The sequence below is a fragment of the Musca autumnalis genome, unplaced genomic scaffold (genome assembly GCF_047663935.1).
Source record: "Musca autumnalis isolate F117 unplaced genomic scaffold, ASM4766393v1 scaffold_4, whole genome shotgun sequence".
Taxonomy (NCBI): domain Eukaryota; kingdom Metazoa; phylum Arthropoda; class Insecta; order Diptera; family Muscidae; genus Musca; species Musca autumnalis.
In genome coordinates this window covers 141,696,844-141,720,971 of record NW_027411977.1, presented here as the reverse complement: position 1 = coordinate 141,720,971, position 24,128 = coordinate 141,696,844, and the positions used below count along the sequence as shown (strand labels likewise).

The window sequence follows — 24,128 nt, the reverse complement described above, 5'->3', positions numbered from 1 at the left end:
CGAGTAGTAAGTATTGGGTACATTTGTGAGGAATTAGCATTATTTGGCATTAGTGAATTAGTGTGATACAGGAAAAAATAAATAGCCATTTTTTTGGACAATTGATTTTCCGCCATATTATATTTACCGGCTTTTTTCAAAATATTTACATTTTAGCAATGTAAACAAACTTTCCAATACGTTAATTTAAACAAAAGCCCAATTTATTAAAAGCCAGCTAAAAAGCGAGAAGTGAAAGGTTGGTGGTAGTGGCAAAGAACAAAAAAATGCGTAGACAAACAACACAGAAAACGAAAACCATCAACGCGTCTGCCAAAAGATAAATACGGAGAAAAACAAAGCGAAAAAAACAAAATCCCACATAAGTAAAGTGTTGAAAATAACATTGAATTGCAAATATTTAAGTGCGAAGAACTAATAATTCAATAAAATTCACATTTATAGAGTGGTCACATAATGAATATCCACAATTTTGCTTTGGGCTCTGGCAGCTCGGCGCCTATTGTGAATAATCTCTCGCTGGCTTCTGCTGCAGTCCCAGTGACACATAGTGCTACAACATCACCTTTATACTTTACACACATCTTACCTCCATCCACGACCATCATCGAACAGCCGTACACATCCGATTTGGAGGAGCCCATTACCACCTGTGGCCCTGTGGGTGAAAGTTTTCTCATTGAAGAAATCATCGATGATCGGGACGAGGAGGGCAACATCGTTGTCGATCCGGGCGAATTTTTCATATCAGGTGATAATATACAATACTATGCAGTTCCTGAACCAATGCCACCACAAATGATAATGCAGCCATCACCAGCAGACGCCCTGCAAGCCTTCGCCGAGAGTGTTAATGTTGGCGAAAGCGTCATTCTGCCCACAAATTCACCACAGGTGTTTGACCAGTATGTAGCAGCCCAATTAAACTTGGGGGCCACACAATTTGGTATGCCAGCAACAATGATTCCTTCTCACGTAAAACTGGAACAGTCAGACAGCAACGATTTGTCAAAAGTTGTTAAACAAGAGGCCCCCGAAAGGAATCACATGCTCTGCAGTAGAGAACGCAAAGAGAAGCTTATGCAGAACAATCAGCGGAAAAAGCCACACACAGCTAAACGATGGAAACAAACCAAAGTACCGATTCGAATAACACAGGATGAATTCAATGTTACATTGTGGTCAGCACTAAACTCGGAAGATGAAGATGAGGAGGATCAAGCTGTGGACGACGAAGAACAGTCATCAGAACAGAATTTGCAATCAGTTCGGGAAAGTTCAACAGATTCCACAGACGAGAATCAAAAGTCTATTGGGGAGCCAGAATCTACAACATCACATGTGTCGAATAGAATGCTCCTTGAGGAGTCCAGTATGATGCATGTGAACGACGGACTATCACCGGCGGAATATGTCATTGTTCCCGATCCTTTTACAGGTGACATAGTGGAAGAAGAAGTACAAACCGCTGCCGCTGTAGACGACATCAAATGTGAAGATACCTCATTACAAAACACAGAATATCAGCTACCGATGGTGGCGCCGTCTCCACCGCATCCGCAGGAACTGTTACAGCCCAAAGAAGAAAAACAGCAAAACTTTGCCGCTTCCAGCACCTCAAGAAACCTTCAACTAGTAGATCTGACACAACTTATTACCTTTAAGCAGCCAAATTCTGTAGGCGATGGGCCAACAGTCAAGCTGAAAAGCTCCCACAGCACAAATAAGCAGCAAAAGAAGTCTCATGCGACGATGAGCAATGTCGTAACAGCGGTGACAACATCACCGTCCCCACCCGTCGCATCCACAGCGCAACAAACGCCTGCAACAACACAGCCATCGAGTATTGTTTCAACAACTACCACCGCCTCAGGGACAGTCACAGTTTTCCGCTGCACATATCGTGATTGCAACAAAGAGTTTCGAAACCATTCTGCCATGCGCAAGCATTCGGCAACTCATGGTCCGCGTGGGCATGTCTGTGCCGAATGTGGCAAGTCATTCGTTGAAAGTTCAAAATTGAAGAGACACCAACTGGTGCACACGGGCGAAAAACCATTCGAGTGCACCTTCGAAGGTTGTGGCAAGCGATTTTCCCTCGATTTCAACCTTCGCACACACGTACGCATACACACTGGCGATCGGCCCTATCACTGTCCCATCGAAGGATGTCACAAATGTTTTGCTCAGTCCACCAATCTGAAGAGTCATATGTTGACCCATTCCAAGCCAAAACGAAAATGGCCCCGACCAGTAAGTAACAAGCCCATAATAGCCCGCTATGGCCGCCTAGAATTGGGAGAGGATCCCAATGTTGTCTATTTGGGGACAGACGATCAATACGGTACTATTTTAGATAATTCATAAATCCTTGAATTGAATAGCAGCGGTCGATAGCTATTTTCTATGTATGTATGTCTGAGGAGGAATTTGTAGCAGTTTAATTTATGTAATAATCCCAAATTATTTGGTAAATAAGTGATGAAAATCCAACAAACAAATAAGAATAAATTTTTATTTTTTATCTCTACCCCGCAAACTTTTGCACTCAAAGATTTCCGAATGCTTTATCTTAGATATGCATATAATAATTATGCATGTTTGTTCTGCTAAACAATAATGCGTAACAATCTGATGTGTTTTGGAAGTATTGCCCCCCAATTTAGTTAATATCGAAAAAAATTCAGTTCATTTTTCTTTTTTTCTGTGTTTTTCCCCTTCTTCACAATTTACAGATTAGTTCGGAAATTATGAAGAAAACAAAAGTAAAGGATACAAATATTTTTACATAACACATAGTGTGGTAGCGATTTGTAATGTTTTAACTAGAATGTAATAACTATAATATAATAAAATTAAAAATAATAATAATATGTAATTGTATTTTTATAACGGATCACTGAATTAAAAATAATAATAATAAAAAATGTATTGATATAACTGAAATGAATGTAATTTGTAAATAAAATATTGTAATAAAATCGAGTATAAATGTCGACAACATAATTCAGCCGGAGATGGGATAAATAGTGGCTAAATCTTTTAAGTGCAACAATCAGCAATGTTTGCATTTAATTTCTATCAGTCGGATAGGCCAAGTGTCGAATCTGGGTCGTGAAAAACTCGACTTATGTGTTTTTCTAAATTTAACAAAAAATGCTTATTTAATATCCTTTACATGATGGAGAAATGAAAAATGTATTATTAGGTCACGTTATATGATGTACAGCTGTCGTTGTTTATCGACGGCCACTTCGCTCGAAGACCAGTGCCAGGAGGGGGAAAGGAAAGAGGAGGAGAGTAGATACATATAACAGGGAAGTAGGGAAGGGGTTAATTGAATTTGCTGTGTCTAGGATCGTCCGTCCCATAGCCACTCAAGGCTCCTGCAGTAAGTTAACAGGGTTATAGTTGTTGTAACAGTGTTTATGCCCTCAGCATTTGTGCTAACGAGGGCATATACACATTCACACGGGCAAAATGTGCCTAATCGAAATAATGGTTTTAGACCCCAAATATGTTTGGACGAAATCCGTTTCAGTTGATTTTGCCATGTCCCTCTGTCTGTCTGGCTGGAGCGCACGATAACTCTCGAACGCATAAATCGATTCGGTCCAAAATTTGGCTTTCGTAGTATTTTGTCCAAAATTAGTTTAAGATCGAAGATGGGTTATATCGGTCCACTCCTTCCGGTACCTCCCCCATCAAAGTGCGAAAATGTTCGGAAAATTTGTGCGCACGATAACTCTTGAAGGGAGTAACCGAGTTGGTCCATACTTTTCAAATCGTGAAATTTCTACCAGACGTAGATGAGGTTCCAATATGGACTCATCAGTCCACACCTTCTGTTACCGCCCACACAATTTCGAAAAAGTTCAGTTTAGGAGCTGCTCTCGAACGCTTTGATTTTTGTTGTAGCAACTTGTATTCAATATCCCCTATACGACGGTACAAATTTCATCAGGTGCAAGTCCATACTTCCTGAGAAAATAGCCTGAAAGGTGAAAAAACCATTTGACACCGCGTATAGTGGTTGGAGCGTAGGATAACTCTCGAACGGATCTGCTGATTCGGTCCAAAATGTGGCCTTCGTACTATTACGTCCAAACTAAGTTTAAGGGGTCGATTATGGATAGCAACCCAATTCCAGTTGCGTTGCCGACCACAAATTTAATAAGAGAAATTTCCACTTCCGCATTGGAATTAATAATTTTTTACAATTAAATTAATAGCCAAAGGCTCAAAACACTGGTATTGAATAAATTTGATAAAAATTTCTGTCGTTTCACTTATTTTAATTGTATGATTTTTTTTCTCTTCTGGCAACGCAACTACAGTTGAGTTGCTATCCATAATCGACCCCTAAGTTCGAAGATAAGCCATATCGGTTCACTCCTTCAGGTACCTCCCCACAAATGTTCAAAAATGTTGGGAAAAACTGTGCGCACTATAACTCTTGATGGGAGCGACCTATTCGGCCCATACTTTACACATCCTAATATATATACCAGATATAGCTGTTGCTCACGAATCACTTTGATTTTTGTTGAAGCAACTTGCATTCGCTGCTTCAATTACGACGGTAAACGTTTTTTCAGGATCGTGGAGAGCACGATCACTCTCGAAATGATCAACCGATTTGGTCCAAAATTTGGTCTTCGTCATATTTTGTCCAAACTTAGTTTCAGTTCGAAGATGGGCAATACCTGTCCACAACTTCCGGTACTACACCCCAATATGTAAAAAATGTCACTAAAATGGTATGCACGATATCTCTTGAACGGGCCAGTCCAAATTTAGTTTAACTTCTAAAATGACCCAAATCGGTTCTCTCCATAGTATAAGTGCAGTTTAGGGTCTGTTCGAACCGATACTGTTCCTTGTGGTCCTGTTCAAGGAGTTAAGTTCATGGCGTAACTTCGACTACGGCCATGCTGCTATCTTACGACAATCTGGACTATCAGTGGGATTGGAGGTAATCAGTGACTATATATCACCACAATTACACTTCGACGATATTGAAGTTCGGATACCTGACAGAGAAGCCTGGACCCACAACTCCCCACCTCTACCCGGTATAGAGGTTTATACCGACGGATCCAAGATGGAAAAGGGAACAGGAGCGGGCGTCTACAGCGATACCCTCAACTTACGGATCTCGTACAAGCTAAGCGAAAATTGTAGCGTCTTCCAAGCCGAAATCTTTGCGGTCACGAAAGCAGCAGAATTGATTAAAAACACGGACCGGTGACTATCTATGTGGATAGTCAAGCGGCCCTAAAATCACTTAGATCCCATTCAATCAAATCTGCTGCGGTCTTGCACTGCAGGAAAGCTTTGGAGGCCCTACGATCAATCGTTACCTTGTGCTGGGTCCCGGGGCATTGCGACATCGAGGGAAATGAAAAGGCGGATGAGCTGGCACGTCGCGGATCTGAGTCAAACGACATCGAAATCGATAACTCAATCAGGCCACCCTTGTGTCACTTCATGCGGCTCCTAGAACAAGCATACAGGGAGAAGGCTGGTCATATTTGGAATAACGAACCTGGCTGCAAGGTATCAAAGGCAATCTGGCCCAACCTCTCCAAACGGAAGACCACTTCTCTACTCTCTATGAGAAAACCCGACCTAAAACTAATGATTGGAGTTATCACGGGACACTGCAGGATAAGATCAATGACCTGCAAATGGGATAGAGATGACCCCACGGACTACTGCAGATTATGCGAAGACGAAGAAGAAACTGAGACGATTGAGCACTTATTATGCCGTTGTCCAATGCTCAGGACCAGGAGAATTCAAACAATGGGTGAACATACGTTATCATCTCTGACAACATTCTGCCAAGCCGAGCCGACAACACTGCTTCTTCTCTCCAAGGGTCTGAAGTGGCTTCAACATGAACAAACTACAGCATCTTAATACGGCAAAACCTCCTTACTCGCTCTCTCTTTACAAATAATTTCTCAATCAGTAGCACTTACTTAATCATTCTCAACTATCTTCTAATTTACTTAATTATTCCTTTTTCTTACTTCTAAACTCGATACCTCCTATGCTATTATTTCTTTTCTCCTACCCTTACTATAGGATGAACACCATGGACCATAAGGTCTCCGAGTGGAGTGGATGTCCAAAACGACAGCTGCGCGTCCTTTAACCTAACCTAACCCACTTAAAGCCACTGGTCGTTTAAACGCCAGCAAAAAATGTGCACAAAAAAATGCGGGTAAAAAACAGTTATACATATACATACATACGTGTTTTATTGCCGGGTTTTTTGTATTTTCTAATTTTTTGCTCATATGTCTGTCCTTTCGTTCATAAATTGACATTTGACCTGCGTATTTTTCGCGGTTCGGTCACAAAAATAACCCTTTTCGTGAAGTGATTTTGTGATTTTCTTACAATGGTAAAAAAACACATAAGCAAACAAGTTACACTTATACAACGCAGAGATTAGTTAGAAAAGATGTGAAAGTATTATTCAAAAAACATAAATTGTGAATACAAAACAAGAATTATTCTGTATTACACTGCAAAGTTAGCTGTCCGTTTAAACGGACAGTGGCAAAATCCACTACCGTAAGTTTGTATGGAAAATTGGTGTTTTTTACAATCTATACTTATAAGAGTTCAGTAATGATAACTCACTGATTCACTGACTGACTGATTCATAATCAACGCCCAGGCTAAACGGCTGGAGCTAGAAACTTGAAATTTTGAGGGAGTGTCACTCTTGGTCCCAAGGTGTCAGAAGGCTGGATTTTTGGAAATTCAAACTAGAACGGCACGAAAAGTACTAAAAGGTACTAAATATGGCACCCTTAGTATTAAGCAAACGCGTAGAGCTAGAATTCTGAACTTTGGAATGAGGTTCACTGATGGAGAGTTGGAAAGGTGTACCAAAGGGTTTTTGGAAATTCGAACTATAAGTGTACGAAAAGTACTAAAAGTTACTTAATTTAGTACCATTTGGTATTGCGTGAACGGATAGAGCTAAAATCTTGAAATTTGGAATGAAAATCAAGGTTTAGAAGATGAGTTGATATAAGGAGGTGGTTTTGAAAATGTGTACTCATGTGTACGAATAGTACTAAATGGTACAATTTGGGCGAACCGATAAAGATGGAATTCTGAAATTTGGAATTACTATTACTGTTGGAGTGTAGGCTGAGATATGGAGGTAGTTTTCGAAATTCGTACATATGGGTACGAAAGGTACTAAATAGTACCAAATAAGGTACAATTTAGATTTGGGGGAACCGATGGAGCTGGAATCCTGAAATTTAGAATTAGGATTACTGTCGGAGTGCAGGATAGAGGTATTTTGGAAATTCGTACTTTTGGGTACGAAAAGTACTAAACGGTACCAAATTCGGTACAATATGAATTTAAGTGATCGGATAGAGTTGGACTAGTGAAATTTGGAATTAAGATTACTATTTGAGTGTGGGATTGGGATACTTTTGGAAATTCGTACTTATGGCAACGAAATGTACTAAATTCGTACTTGTGGGTACAAAAGGTACTGAGTGGTACTAAATTTGGTACAATAGGGGTTTGGTTGAACGGATCGAGCTGGAAACCTGAAATTTGGAATTGAGATTACAGTTGGAGTGTAGGATTGGGGAAGTTTCGGAAATTCGTACTTATGTGTATGAAAAGTATTAAATGGTACTAAATTTGAAATTAAGATTACTGTTGGAGTGTAAGATTGAGATAAATTTGGAAATTCGTACTTATGGTTGGTAAAAGTACTAAATTTGGGGGGGTTGGAATTCTGAAATTTGGAATTAAGATTACTGTTGGAGAGTACAATTGAGGTGGTTTTGAAAATTCGTTTATGTGTACGAAACGTACTAAATTTTACTATATTTGGTACAGTTGAGATTTGGGTTAACATATAGAGCTGGAATCCTGAAATTTGATATTACAATTACTGTTGGAGAATAGGAATGAATGAATGTTATTTTTGGAAATTCGTGCTTATGGGAACAAAGAGTACAAAATGGTACTAAATTTGGTACAATTTGGATTTGGAAGACGAATTGAGCTGGAATCCTGAAATTTGGAATTAAGATTACTGTTGGAGTGGATGATTGAGGTAGGTTTCGAAATTCGTACTTATGTGTACGAACAGTACTAAATGGTACTGAATTTAGTAAAATTTGGGTTTGGGTGAACGGATAAAGCTTGATTCCTCAAATTTGGACTGAGGGTGAGGAAAGGGTTTTTATAAACTATGAGTGTACGAAAAGTACTAAATGGTACTAAATTTAGTACAATTTGGATTTGGGAAAACGGATAGAGCTGGAATACTTAAATTTGGAATCGATATTACTAGGACTAAAGTAGTTTTGAAATTCGTACTTACAGTACAAAAAGTACGAAATGGTACAATAGAGATTTAGGTAAACGGATAGAGCTGGAATCCTGAGATTTCTGTTGGAGTGTAGGATTGAGGAAGTTTTGGAAATTCGTACTTATGGGAACGAAAAGTTCTAAATGTTACTAAATTTGGTACAATGGGAATTTGGGTGAACGGATAGAGCTGGAATCCCGAAATTTGGAATTGAGATTACTGTTGGAGTGTAAGATTGAAGTTTCGGAAATTCGTACTTATGTGTACGAAAAGTACTAAATTTGGTACAATGGGGAATTGGACGCTTGGAATTGTGATTATTGTTGAAGTGTACGATTGAGGTAGTTTTGGAAATTTGTTTTTAATAGTTGGAATCCTGAAATTTGAAATTAGGATCACTGCACGAACAGTAATAATGCTACTAAATTTAGTACAATTTGGATTTGGGTGAACGGATAGAGCTTGATTCCTAAAATTTGGACTGAGGGTCACTGATGAGAAGTAAAAAAGATGTACCAAAGGGTTTTTGGAAACTATGAGTGTACGAAAAGTACTAAATGGTACTAAATTTGGTACAATTTGGATTTGAGAAATAGAACTGGAATCCATAAAATTGGAATTGAGATTGCAGTTGGAGTGTAGGATAAAGGTAGTTAAGAAGTACGTGCATACCATACATATACGAAAAGTACTAAATCGTTCTAAATTTGGTATCGGGTGTAAAGTCACTGTTTGTGTGTGGGGTTAGCATATGCAGATAGATGACTTTGTAAATACATACTATGAAAAGTACTAAATGTTACAGAATTTGGTACAATTGTTTTTTTTTGTGTAAAGGGGTTTTAAATATGGAAGTTCGTATTTATGTGTACGAGAGGTACTAAATTTGGTACAATTTGTATTTGAGTGAATGAATAGAGCTGGAAACTTGAAATTTGGTATTAAGTCCGAATTTACATTAGGCGAGTTTACTTGCGGCAATTGTCAGTTTGTAGGTGAGAGAGGGTACTGAGAGGCAAAGGGTTACCATATGCCTCACCTCTCTCTCCTACAAAATGACAATTGCCGCAAGTAAACTCGCCCAATGTAAATTGGGACTTAGATTACTGTTCGACTACAGGATTGAGGAAGTTTTAGAAATTTGTACTTATGGGTAGGAGAAGTACTAAATGGTACTAAGTTTGGTACACTTTGGATTTGAGTGAACGGATATAGCTGGAATCCTGAAATTTTAAATTATGATTATTGTAGGCTGTTATGTGTGCGTTACCTCGGCGTTCGATTAGGCCAATTGACCGACTACGAGGACTCCTCAGGGCTAGGGAACTCAACCCGCCAACCGAACCCAGCACACTAACGTCGAAAGAGGGGGTACATTCTATTACCTTTTACTTCGTCTTAAAACCATACAAAGGGAAACTTCACGCCGGGATCTTGCTGGACTGATCCCGCACTAGCCCACCCTACCTGGGTCCAGCATGTCCTTACCTTGCTTTCCTTTGGACCCCCACAAACCACACTTCTCCAATCACACTCTTACTTCACGCCAACATCCCCCAAATGACACAAAATTAGCAACACATTATTATTTAAAATTTAAATACTAACACATATTGATTTATTGGGCAAATAATTAAATCTATTAAACATTTAAAATTTCTAATAATTTCCTCTTAAAAGATCGCGTAAAAATAACAAACAAAAATATGAAATAGAATAATAGATAAGAATAATACCTGGATTTCTCTACTCAAATAAAAATGGCTTCAATCCTCTGTGGAAGAAAAGCATTAAACCTTTACCTTGTCTTTCCGCGCGCAAAAATCGCGCCTTTAGATCTTTACTCTACCACCTAAAAGAGCTCTCTTAACTGGGTATTTTGCCGCCAAAACCTATCGGCACGAAAAACAACTCGACAAGGACACGAAATAATCCTCTTGCAACACACTCAGCCTTTTGTTAAACTACTCCTGGTATTTTTCCCTTACAAATGCTTATTTACTTAAAACTACGCAAATTTAGTTATTTTCAAAAATGATTTCTTTTAGATTTTATATCTCAAAAGTGTTGATTATATGATTTTTATATTAACGGAAAAATTCTCTCTATTATCTTCCTTTCAGAACCGCAGATACTGTAGCTGGTCTCTGGTTGATTTCTCTTCAAGACGTTACCAAAATCACACACGAAATGATGCAGACAAAAATTGGATATACAAAAAAACAACACAACGGTAAGACACCTTTTACCTGGTATATGACGTTACCACAAATTGATTGGTTTAATTTTCTTTCTTTACAGCTCAAAGACGTTTTGAAAGGCGAACTCTTCTACGCCAAAATTATCATCAAATGCCACTGGACTCTTTACGTGATTGGCTTGTCTTAATTTGCAACAGCAGCGGTGGATAGGACACGATAAATGCACCAGGATACAAGTCACGACCGACCCAGTCCAGCCGAATAATGATGCACAGTGACGGACTTAACGCTTAGGTCTTCTCCAGGCACCCGTCTCACAACTAAAACGTTTCCACGCTCTTACTGGATTATTACCCGGCACCAATGAATTACTTCCTTCCACCCTGCCACCAGGAAAGAGGTTTGTTTCTGCCGTTGTGTTGAACAAAAAGCGCCAGCCTCCGCTGTCTTCTTGGACGACTGGTAAACCACCGGAAAATCTCTGTTAAAACACACAAACATCACCACTTACACATTTATTTGTGACATCACCACTAATTCTACTCACAATATTTTAAAATAAAAGTAACGAACTAAACGTTTATATCTTTGATTCACTGCCGTCTGGGCGTAATATTCACTCGGGTAACGTCTGAACTATGATTTTGGGTTTTCCTTTGTTCACCTCCTTATATAGCCCTCAATTTAGCAACTCCCGCCAGACGCTAATTTTCCATGAAACACCATTTTTCTTCATAATTTTTCAATTTTCTTTGCTGGCTGTTCTTCTTATCTGTCAATTTCCATCTATTCATTCGGAATTGACATCACTCTATTGTGAATACCCTACCAGATGACAACAGGTTTGTCTGGTTACTTTCCCAGCAAGAATTGTCCGGCCAGAACTTTCTCAGAGAGTTAGAAGTTTCTATTCTCTTTTGCTAGACAACGGTAAAAAGTAAACCGACCGACTTGCGTAAACAGAATAATCTGTCCGGCAATGGAGGAACCAAAGGAATCAAAATGTTGTATATTATTACAAATGAAAATGACCCAAAGAAGGATTTTCACTTTGCAACTTTGTTCTTCAAAAAGCAATACAATTAGGCTTGCTATTTCCACAATAAAATTGTTCTTAATTTTCACAAACCCAAATCAACAAAAAATAAAAACGGAGGTTTGGTTCTCCCATCAAGGAACATTTACTATCAATCTAATGGCAACATCGCCTTCCCCGCACTTTGCCTGAGATACTGACTACTGTATTATTCTATTTCCCAATTTTCCTCAAATTTCATATTATTTATATGTTAAAGTAGAACCGTTTACATGTGCGTTCATTTTTCTTATTTATAGCGCATTTACACCAACCTTACTCCCTAAATTCACGCTTACCAACACTACTGTCTACACTCCGAAAACTTCCTACTCCCAAAAAAACAACCCTGCATGTTGTCCTATTTCGGCGTAGCGATCCCTATCTTACCATATCCACATTTCTGAACACGCTAACAACTAGAACTTACATCACAATCAGCAATACGCAATTTCTACAATACTATAAATATTTAAACTGTTCAACTTTTGCTGACATTTTCCGACATTTGTCCAGCGTTTTGACCGAATAATATATGTGGTCAATAAAAGGAGGGAAAAAATAAAAATTATTTAATCTTTCGGCTGCCTACAAATCTCCACCCTCGTTAACGCCGTATGAGGCCGGCCAAATTTTGTTGTTGCTGTTCGCTGCTGACACCTGGCCTGCAACAAAACTTCAAATTCGGCAAGGAAAACGAGACGAAGTTGATGTGCATGGCCACATAACTCTATACACGTGGGGAACTCCCACTCCCTGATTGTCTCATGCCGGGCATTCGGTATGTATTGCGGAAAATGGTAGGGTATGTTTGTTGATGTTGTTCATTTGTTTTGCCATCTATTTAACACCTTTTTCTTCCTAACTAGGTGGTGTTGGAATTGTTACCAGTGATTGATGGTGGTTGCCGGGTGTGAATGCTTATGAAGTCCTGCTGCTAACTCAAGAATGTTTATGGAGTCAGAATGAAAACAACTGGCATTTTGCCTGCAAATTATGTACGTCATCGTGGACAGGTACACCATCGTAGTAGCCGTGGTGTCAGTTAGTAATGTGTGTGTGTGTTTTGTGTGTTTTCATTTTTCTATGCTGTTCATGAAAACCTAAACAAATGGGAATTGTACCATAAAGGTTTTCTACGCCTTTATGGACACATTAATTGATATCCATGCCGGGGAATTCAAAATCGTGTAAATGATGTAATATTTAATTCGCATTCATGGATTAATTGTCCATGTTAAATATTCCATAATATCAAAGAAAGGTGCAAAATATTCTTATTTTGTCCTACATAATTGTGATTATGGAAAACAGTGACAGGCAAGACCGATCAAATACTGTATTCTCAATACATTAGTGATTCGAATGGTTCAAAAGACCCAGTTTTCAATAAATGAATTAAAGAAAACATTGATTTGAAATCGGCTAGTGTTTTTTTTTTTTGAGTGGTAAATATATGTTTTGAGCTTAATGTTATGGTTGTTCTCACGGCATATTTATATAAGGTAGTTGCATGCATACCTTACAACTAACAATTTTACCAAAAAAAAACGTTTTGTTTTTTGCTGTGGTAATGCCGTGACCAAGAAGCCCTACGGGGAACAACACAACTTTAGGCAAAACAAAAACGTTGTTGTTTAAATTAAACTTTCAAAGAAAAATATTGAATAAACTGGTAGTAAAGAGGAATATTCTTGGAAAAACGTAGAAATATTTGGGAAGTGTTCTACAATAGACCGTTAGGACCAAAATGCAATCGTAAAGATTTTAGAACTGTCGTATTTTAGAACGGTTCTACATTTCATGAGTTGACCATAATAAATTTTGAAAATTTAATTTACGGAAAAGTTATAAGGCAGCTGTTTGACACTTCAATCTTCTTTAATATGCCTTAGTTGTTTTGTTGTCTATGACAAATCATTGTCCCATTAAATATTTTTACCCAGCGTATACACAAGTCAGTGACAATTCGTAAAATTCAATACATAAACAATATTTCAATACCACCATTAAACATTTTTGAATTGTTGACTCCACTGGCATTAGTTTTCCATGCCAGCAAAATTTTGAACTGGCTGCCAGTGATATGTCGAAAATAAAAAGCGTTGCCGAGACCACCTTTAATCCATGTCAATTTTGGTGTCTTTTAAGAATGCAAAGATTTAATGCATATTTTCACAAGGGTTATGAACTAAAAGTAATATATCTTGGTAGCTGCAATATATTAGTGGTAAATAAAGAAATAATTTTGATGTTTTTTCATGAACATATACGTAGACAAAGGATTTCCCCTCTGGAATTATACCATATTGAAAAGACGGCAATCCCCGATGCATTCTGTTCATGATTGAAAACATTTTTTTTTTTAAACGAAGTAAAAAAGATAAGATATGTTGTGAATTGAGTTTTAAATCTGACCTATAATGCAATTTAGTGTATTATATGCCAGTCGAACACTTTTACGACATTTTCGAGTATAATACATGTACTCAATAGGCACCGATTGACTTGCCTGGGTAACTGCAGTGTAATGGTTAACAGTAGGCTTTAATAAATGAGTTAAAGAAGTTATCGAATTGCATTTGTTTATTGTTATCATGACGGGTTGGGACATGTCTTAATTTTGGTGTTAGATTTTCTCTGTTGTTCAGAACAAATCCAAGTCTAAAACTATTACCCAGAAAATTATGCACCCTTATGATACTCTCGGCTCAATGAAATCATTTCAACATAAATGTATGTTACAAAGAAAGAAAGATTCAAACATATTTTAGGTGATAATTCATCCCATGGTGTAAAAATATGATTAATGAATTAAAACAACTGACCAATTCACCATACCAACATTGTTTTATAAAAATAATTTGTCCGCGAAGATGATGAATAATAAGGGTGCGCTAAACATTTTCTCCGGACAACTTATTCACATTTAAAACCCTTCTACATAAGGCCTTAATAATAAAGCATTTAGGAATGACATCGGGTTTTTCCCACTACACAATTTAGGTGAAACAAAGCTTTTTATGAAACAATTCAGAATTATTATACTTATATGAGTATACTCAAGTTTCATTTAGTACGGTTACCCAGTAAGCACCCTGAGGCCTTACTCTTCTCCTGATAACAAAAGTTTTTGTAGCGAGATATGCACAAAAGTAACAAACTATGAAATCTTATTGGCGTAACTCAAATAAAGGAGTTGTAGTGAAATAATTTTGTTGACTTGAAATGTTATTTCATTGCATCATGGGTGTTCTTGCCAACATGATTTGGCCTCAACTAATGTAAAACGACATCTAATTGTCAATTCGCACTTCTTTAATATGCCTTGGGGTGGTATGGTTATTTTATCGCCTACTCGATATACAACATACATAAATCGTTTCAAAGAAAATTGTAGCGGCGTAAATAGCCCTTTACCAAAGGAAATCTTCCGAATATTGATGTGCATAGAGTAGGGGTGCTGCTCATTATGAATATTTCAATTGGCCGGCAGTATTAAGGCTATAATGGATGCACATTTTCCAAATTATTTCTCTATAGATATCTTGCTCAAACTAGACTCCATTCCAAATTCCCACAGAACTCTAGGCACCATACGTACAACTTTCATCTTTTAAGGTCTTTTGCGTGACATACCCCCATAGGCTTCCCATTTAAATCTTCAAGAGAGTACATATTATTTCCTATGGGTTTTACTATACGGCACTTGGTAAACTTGCGAGCAAATTTGGCATTATAATTTTTCCCAAAGTCACTGAGGGGATAATTTCTTTTGTATACCTCTTGCCCGGGAGAGAAAGTAATCATGCGTGCCCTTGCGTTATACCTTTTAGCGCTTTGTTCATATGCCTGGTGCATATTTTGCCTGATTTTGTTACGAATCAGTTCCATTCGGTCGTTTCGCTCCGCATGCCTAATATCGTGGTCCGTCATGGAAAGCAACTTTCTGGCTAACTTATAGTCCGCCCCATGGGTATACATGGTGTGACCAAATAAGGCGAAAAATGGAGTAACACCAGTTGCACTATGGATCGAAGTTCGCAAGGCGCACTCAATGTCTGTGAGGTAGAGGTCCCAGTCCCTGTGGTCATTCTCCAGATAGGCCCTTATGGCTGACAACAATGACTGGTTGACCCGTTCGGATGCATTCGACTGCGGGGCATATGGAGCAGTTTGGATATGATTTATCCCATACGTTTCAATCATATCTTTGAAGGTCTTTGATATGAATTGTGCCCCGTTGTCAGAATGTATCGTCTCGGGTACACCAAACTTTCGGAAAATATCCTCAACCATGAATTTTACCACATTTGACGCAGTGGCCTCTCGCATTGCTTTCAGGAAAGTAAATTTGCTGAAGTGGTCAACAACTATAAAAATGAACGCGTTGCCACTTTTCGAGCGCGGATACTTTCCCAAGAAGTCAATGTAGAGTTTCTGAAATGGAAGTAGAGTCACGACTTCATTTCCTATTAGGGGTTGTGTCCTCTCATTGGTGGGCTTGGTCTCTTTACATACGGTACAATTGGAGACATATTTTCGGACCTGTGTTGCCATCTGTGGCCAGTAATATTTTTCCCTTAGGCGGTATAGGGTTTTCGATATTCCCCCATGAGCTGACGTGGTCTTATCGTGGGCTTGCTCAATCAAAACATGGGTTAATGATTCGGGAACCCATAATTTCCACTGGAACTCTTGGGTATCCGGATCATAGGGCGTGTGACTCTTCTTAAACACCATGTTGTCCACTATTTTCAGGTCCGGAAGATTTTCTCCATTCTTCGCCACTGTATCTCGAAGCTCTTTATAGGCCTCGCTTTCGAACTCAGTTGTCTCAAATTCTAAGACCTGGTCCACATCTATTTCTTCCACCGTGGGCAAGCGGGACAGCATGTCGGCAACCACGTTGTCCTTCCCTTTGCGGTGCTCAATCTTGAAGTTAAATCCCTGGAGTTGCAATGACCACCGAGCTAAACGACCACTAAGATCCTTTAGGTTCATCAGCCATTGCAAACTCGCGTGATCAGTGATCACCGTAAACTCCATGAGCTCCACATAGGGGCGGAACCTTTGGATTGCCATCACCGCAGCCAGACACTCCTTCTCCGTCACGCTGTAATTTCTCTGACACTTGTTTAATTTCTTGGAGTAGAAAGCAATCGGGTGTTCATGTCCTTCGCTATTCAGCTGAAACAGAACAGCACCGATGCCATATTCCGACGCGTCGCATTGGATGAAGAAAGGTTTGGAGAAATCAGCGTGACGTAGAACTGGGGCGGAGGTCAAGGCCTTCTTCAGGTCTTCAAAAGCCTCTTTTGCCTTTTCCGAGATTTGAAACTTAGGCGATTTCTTGAGGGTATCGGTGAGGGGAGCCGAAAGAGACGCGAAGTCCTTAATGAATCTTCGGTACCATCCCACAGTACCAAGAAAACTCCGGACTTCTCTGGCATTTTTAGGGACTCTGATTTTCTTAATTGCTTCGACCTTGTCGGGGTCTGTCCGCAATACACCGCCACCAATGATAAACCCTAAATACTTTAGCTGTTGGAAACAGAACTTCGATTTTGTCAACCCGATAGTTAAATTTGCTCGTTTAAGGCATTCGGCCACCTCAGTCAATAGACGAAGATGCTCGTCGAAGTCGCTTGAAATGATCAGCAAGTCGTCCAGGTACACAAAGACATTCTCCTTCAGTCGTTGGGGAATGACTTTGTCCATCAGTCGGCATAATCTCTGTGCAGCATTGCACAATCCAAACGGCATCACGCGGAATTGGTACAATGGACGACCCGGGACCGTAAAAGCGGTATACGACTTGCTATCTTCGTCCATCTCGATCTGCCAGAACGCGTATTTAAGATCCACGCTGCTTATATAATATGTTTCGTCTATTCGACTTAGTATTCCCTCGATGTTTTGCAGCGGGTACGCGTCCTTTACCGTGAGCTTATTTAACTTTCGGGCATCCAAACAGAAGCGGTTTTTCCCGGGCTTCCTCACTATCGTTGTCCGATTGCTCCACGGGCTCTCACTCTCTTCAATCACCTTAAGGGCTAACATATGGTCAACTTCCTGATACGTGATGTCTTGAACCGCTGGAGACATCGGGTAATGGCGGTCTTTTACCGGCACAGCACCCTCTACAAGTTTAATGGAATGTTTTTCCACGCTGGTGCAACCTAAGCCATGCTTTTCGAAGGTCATAAATTTATCCACAACTTTCTTCAGCCGTTTCTCTTCATCTGGGGATAACGTATGTGGGTTAAGTTTATACTCAGAACTCGAATCGGCCAAGTCGTTAATAACTTGTTCCACATTTATTTCAGCCACCCCAAGAACATCTGGGGCCAGTTGGAATAGTTTCCAAAAGTCTACACCCAGATAAAGTTCCTGTTCCAATTGGGGACATAAAAACAAAATTATTTCTTTTTCCTGGTTCTGATACTTTATCATTGTTTTTATTTTTCCCACGATAAAGTATTGCGTACCCCCAGCGGTTGTGACCTTATTAGACATGGAGATCACTGGAATATCTAACTCCTCGACAAGTTCTCGACAATTTGCACCCAATATACTCACTGATGCACCGGTGTCTAGGAGGCCATATATGACTTTTCCTTGAATGAGGACTTCAGCAAAAACTCTCGGATCAGTGGTACATTTAGTTGCCTTCGAAATCGAATCTATCAAATGTCTTTTCTGTTGTCGCCATAACTTAGACTTTTCCCTTAATTTGGCAATTTTCTTGGGTACTACGTTTATCTCTGAGTTGAAGATTTTCTCTCTCACCCTTTCGTAATTTAATTGCCTTTGTTCGAGTGGAACTTGATGCCTCTGGGCTGCGGTAAAATTTTCAATATTTATCTTAACACTATCCTTAACTATATTATTTTTCTTTCTACTTCTAATTTGTACTATTTTGGGTTCTATTTCTGCTGGTTCACAGGGTTTGCTGCAGGGTGTGTCTCCCCTGTCTTCTCCACACCCCTTCTCAAGTTTCCCTGTTGACACACAGGACATTTTGGAGTGACGGTGTCTGCTTTGCCACACCTATAGCAGAAAAGTTTTCTGAATTCTGCCGGACAATCCATGAACACATGGCCACTTTCACGACAATTCCAACATATTATGGGAGTTCTTGGTTGGTTTGTCAGTCGTATAGCCGACACATTTTCTTCAACATCTGCCTCTGGTACCTCAGTAGGATCTTCATACACTTCCTCGTAGATCTCATTTACTTGCCTTATGGGCCTTTGTGGAACGGGCATTGGCCTATTTTCGCGCCTGGGGAAGTTACGCTCCGCTTCTATACATTCAATTCGCAATTGCTCAACTGTCGAAATCGACATTTGATACACATGCCTTTTGATGTCTTCACGAATATTCCCTCTCAAGATCTTTACCATCTCATGATCATAAATCGGTTGTAACAATCTAGAGCGCAAGATCCCCATCTCAAGAAAATAGGCATTAACACTCTCATTATGCCGCTGTTTTCGTTCCAACAAATCCCTAAGTATATCGAACTTAGACTGAGGGGACTGATACTGGCTTAGGAGGGCTTCCTTTAACCCTTCCCAATCATTATATATTGAATTTTGTCTATGCAGCCAATACCATTCTCTCGCCGGACCTGAAACTAGGAAAGAGAAATCTCTCAAAACCTCAGCCCACGGAATATTATACTGGGCTCGCATTATCTCCAATCTTTTGATGAAATCGTTGACTCTCAGTTCCCTTGGGTCACCGCTGAAATTTAAACCTAACTTATCAACGCGTATTTTTAATGGTTCATAATTGACAGTTGGCATTGGGAAATTTAAATGGCTATATGGTGGTGTTTGATCGGCACTAGGAGTTTGTCTATATGGCTGTGTGTTTACACTTCGCATCAAATTATCGTTGTTAGCGGATATATCATTAACAACATTGTTGGAATTACTATTTGAAGTATTATTTTTGGACTGTTGCGCTGCCGTTGAGGCATGTACTACAGTGGAGAGTTCTTTCATTCCCTTTGCCAACGACTCGATCATTTTTTTAACATCAGATATTTCAGTTTCGACCATTTTCTTAACTTTATCTTCTAAAGACTTTTGGACAGAGGCGGCTTCATCTTGAACCAGTCCATGCAAATCGGATGTTATTGAACCTGTTGGTTCGTTATTACTTTGATTAACCCCTGTTGCGGATACCTGCCCAGTGTTCTGATCTCGCCTCATTATTGAATCAGCCAGATCGATAAATTGGAACGCATTCATATTATTATTTTCGGTCATTCTTCTTTGTTTTTGAAAACTAGGATAGTAAGTCGATCTATTTAAGTCAAAGGATTCGGGTCTACCTCTCTTATTCTTTTTACTACTGCGGGTATTGTAACTCATGACCTATGTGAACAATAGCCTATTTTGTTACCAGACGAATCTCCCAAAATAGTTCGTAATTTATTTAGAAAAGTATATTGCTCTGTTTTACTTGCACAGTTCAATATGTATAAACATTATTCTACACATTTACTAATGACAAATATTAACACAATTTTATTTTTAAATACGACGATTACAACATAATTTTGTGGGGGATATTGCCTTTTTTCAGAAGCAGTGTGTGTGTGTGGTATTTTATAATTATTTCTAAATAGTGCTCTCTAATGAGACGCATGGAAGTTTCCCGAAACGTTTTGTTCTCGCAAATTAACGATTTGTATATACTAACTTCAGTGACCATGACATGTTTATCATTTTATATTGATTAAAAGCTCATGGCATATTATTCAATACTCTGATTTTTGCAGACTCTAATCATCTGAAACCGCTATTGATTTTAACTGGAAATTTATATTTGCATATGTCTAAAATCGTTTTTAGGCTATTTCTAAAATTACATTGAGAAAAAAAACATAGGCATCTCAATACAAATTCGTTATATTCCAAGTCGGAATTACGAGTTATTGATTTAACCATACTTGGAAATGGAGAAAGTAATTATTTAAATTCCTTAGGTATAATATTGCACTTCGTAACCATCTTTCTAAGTTCAGATGCAATCCTATACCACTGATAATCAAACACAAAACTACTTTCTTTTGTATATTTCAAATCTACTAGCATTCTATGGCTATGTGCGTTGGTGTTATTGCACAGAATCACTTCCCTAACATCACTGTTTACAAAGGCCATTTATAAATCGCCATTTTGTCTAGTGGTACTAGGTAAATTAAACTTTCTTTTCGTTTGGGCGCCATCTCTGTTATGTGTGCGTTACCTCGGCGTTCGATTAGGCCAATTGACCGACTACGAGGACTCCTCAGGGCTAGGGAACTCAACCCGCCAACCGAACCCAGCACACTAACGTCGAAAGAGGGGGTACATTCTATTACCTTTTACTTCGTCTTAAAACCATACAAAGGGAAACTTCACGCCGGGATCTTGCTGGACTGATCCCGCACTAGCCCACCCTACCTGGGTCCAGCATGTCCTTACCTTGCTTTCCTTTGGACCCCCACAAACCACACTTCTCCAATCACACTCTTACTTCACGCCAACATCCCCCAAATGACACAAAATTAGCAACACATTATTATTTAAAATTTAAATACTAACACATATTGATTTATTGGGCAAATAATTAAATCTATTAAACATTTAAAATTTCTAATAATTTCCTCTTAAAAGATCGCGTAAAAATAACAAACAAAAATATGAAATAGAATAATAGATAAGAATAATACCTGGATTTCTCTACTCAAATAAAAATGGCTTCAATCCTCTGTGGAAGAAAAGCATTAAACCTTTACCTTGTCTTTCCGCGCGCAAAAATCGCGCCTTTAGATCTTTACTCTACCACCTAAAAGAGCTCTCTTAACTGGGTATTTTGCCGCCAAAACCTATCGGCACGAAAAACAACTCGACAAGGACACGAAATAATCCTCTTGCAACACACTCAGCCTTTTGTTAAACTACTCCTGGTATTTTTCCCTTACAAATGCTTATTTACTTAAAACTACGCAAATTTAGTTATTTTCAAAAATGATTTCTTTTAGATTTTATATCTCAAAAGTGTTGATTATATGATTTTTATATTAACGGAAAAATTCTCTCTATTATCTTCCTTTCAGAACCGCAGATACTGTAGCTGGTCTCTGGTTGATTTCTCTTCAAGACGTTACCAAAATCACACACGAAATGATGCAGACAAAAATTGGATATACAAAAAAACAACACAACGGTAAGACACCTTTTACCTGGTATATGACGTTACCACAAATTGATTGGTTTAATTTTCTTTCTTTACAGCTCAAAGACGTTTTGAAAGGCGAACTCTTCTACGCCAAAATTATCATCAAATGCCACTGGACTCTTTACGTGATTGGCTTGTCTTAATTTGCAACAGCAGCGGTGGATAGGACACGATAAATGCACCAGGATACAAGTCACGACCGACCCAGTCCAGCCGAATAATGATGCACAGTGACGGACTTAACGCTTAGGTCTTCTCCAGGCACCCGTCTCACAACTAAAACGTTTCCACGCTCTTACTGGATTATTACCCGGCACCAATGAATTACTTCCTTCCACCCTGCCACCAGGAAAGAGGTTTGTTTCTGCCGTTGTGTTGAACAAAAAGCGCCAGCCTCCGCTGTCTTCTTGGACGACTGGTAAACCACCGGAAAATCTCTGTTAAAACACACAAACATCACCACTTACACATTTATTTGTGACATCACCACTAATTCTACTCACAATATTTTAAAATAAAAGTAACGAACTAAACGTTTATATCTTTGATTCACTGCCGTCTGGGCGTAATATTCACTCGGGTAACGTCTGAACTATGATTTTGGGTTTTCCTTTGTTCACCTCCTTATATAGCCCTCAATTTAGCAACTCCCGCCAGACGCTAATTTTCCATGAAACACCATTTTTCTTCATAATTTTTCAATTTTCTTTGCTGGCTGTTCTTCTTATCTGTCAATTTCCATCTATTCATTCGGAATTGACATCACTCTATTGTGAATACCCTACCAGATGACAACAGGTTTGTCTGGTTACTTTCCCAGCAAGAATTGTCCGGCCAGAACTTTCTCAGAGAGTTAGAAGTTTCTATTCTCTTTTGCTAGACAACGGTAAAAAGTAAACCGACCGACTTGCGTAAACAGAATAATCTGTCCGGCAATGGAGGAACCAAAGGAATCAAAATGTTGTATATTATTACAAATGAAAATGACCCAAAGAAGGATTTTCACTTTGCAACTTTGTTCTTCAAAAAGCAATACAATTAGGCTTGCTATTTCCACAATAAAATTGTTCTTAATTTTCACAAACCCAAATCAACAAAAAATAAAAACGGAGGTTTGGTTCTCCCATCAAGGAACATTTACTATCAATCTAATGGCAACATCGCCTTCCCCGCACTTTGCCTGAGATACTGACTACTGTATTATTCTATTTCCCAATTTTCCTCAAATTTCATATTATTTATATGTTAAAGTAGAACCGTTTACATGTGCGTTCATTTTTCTTATTTATAGCGCATTTACACCAACCTTACTCCCTAAATTCACGCTTACCAACACTACTGTCTACACTCCGAAAACTTCCTACTCCCAAAAAAACAACCCTGCATGTTGTCCTATTTCGGCGTAGCGATCCCTATCTTACCATATCCACATTTCTGAACACGCTAACAACTAGAACTTACATCACAATCAGCAATACGCAATTTCTACAATACTATAAATATTTAAACTGTTCAACTTTTGCTGACATTTTCCGACATTTGTCCAGCGTTTTGACCGAATAATATATGTGGTCAATAAAAGGAGGGAAAAAATAAAAATTATTTAATCTTTCGGCTGCCTACAAATCTCCACCCTCGTTAACGCCGTATGAGGCCGGCCAAATTTTGTTGTTGCTGTTCGCTGCTGACACCTGGCCTGCAACAAGGCCTGTTGGATTGTGGAAGGGAAATTCGTACTTATGGGTACGAAAGTTCTAAATTGTTCTAAATTTGGTACAATTTGGATTTGGTTTAACGGAAAGGGCTGGAGTCCTGAAATTCGGAATTAAGATTACTATTAAAGTGAAGGATTGATGTAGTTTGAGGTAGCTGGAATCTTGAGATTTGGAATTACGATTACTGTTATTATTTTATATTAATGTCAGTGTAGGGTTGAGATATGTCGTCGAAATACGTACCATAAGTATACGAAAAGTACTTTATGGTACTCAATTTGGTGTTGGGTGTAGGGACAGGAATCTGTATTTTTTGGATTTAGGGTGAGTATTGGTGTGCAACGTTGGTCTCGCTGTTAATGTGTAAGGGTGATATACGGCTGATATTTTTGAAAATCGAACTAAAGGGGTACGAACAGTACTAAAATATTTATTAAAATTGGTATTAGTGCAACAAAATTTTCAGTGTTCGCCATTTCCATATTATATATTGTTTATTTGTGTTTTATATCCTTTCCGCATACGAA

At 38.8% G+C, this 24,128-nt stretch overlaps 1 protein-coding gene across 12 annotated transcripts; it reads left to right on the top strand.

Moving 5' to 3' along the window:
• Nucleotides 1–22,419, top strand: phol (pleiohomeotic like). 12 transcript variants are annotated; one of them, XM_073979952.1, is made up of 4 exons: nucleotides 1–12,425; nucleotides 12,514–12,642; nucleotides 21,765–21,874; nucleotides 21,943–22,419. In XM_073979952.1, exon 1 carries the CDS (start codon nucleotides 457–459, stop codon nucleotides 2,365–2,367), a length of 1,911 nt encoding a protein of 636 aa, XP_073836053.1. In that variant the 5' UTR covers nucleotides 1–456; the 3' UTR covers nucleotides 2,368–12,425; nucleotides 12,514–12,642; nucleotides 21,765–21,874; nucleotides 21,943–22,419. The 12 variants fall into 12 exon arrangements, with proteins under 12 accessions (XP_073836053.1, XP_073836051.1, XP_073836048.1 ...); XM_073979950.1 differs by having other exon boundaries at nucleotides 12,514–12,660; XM_073979947.1 differs by having other exon boundaries at nucleotides 1–12,449.
• Nucleotides 22,420–24,128: the final 1,709 nt, after the last annotated feature.

Coding starts and splice junctions, on each gene's coding strand:
- phol (XM_073979942.1), top strand. CDS start 457: ATGAATATCCACAATTTTGCTTTGGGCTCTGGCAGCTCGGCGCCTATT.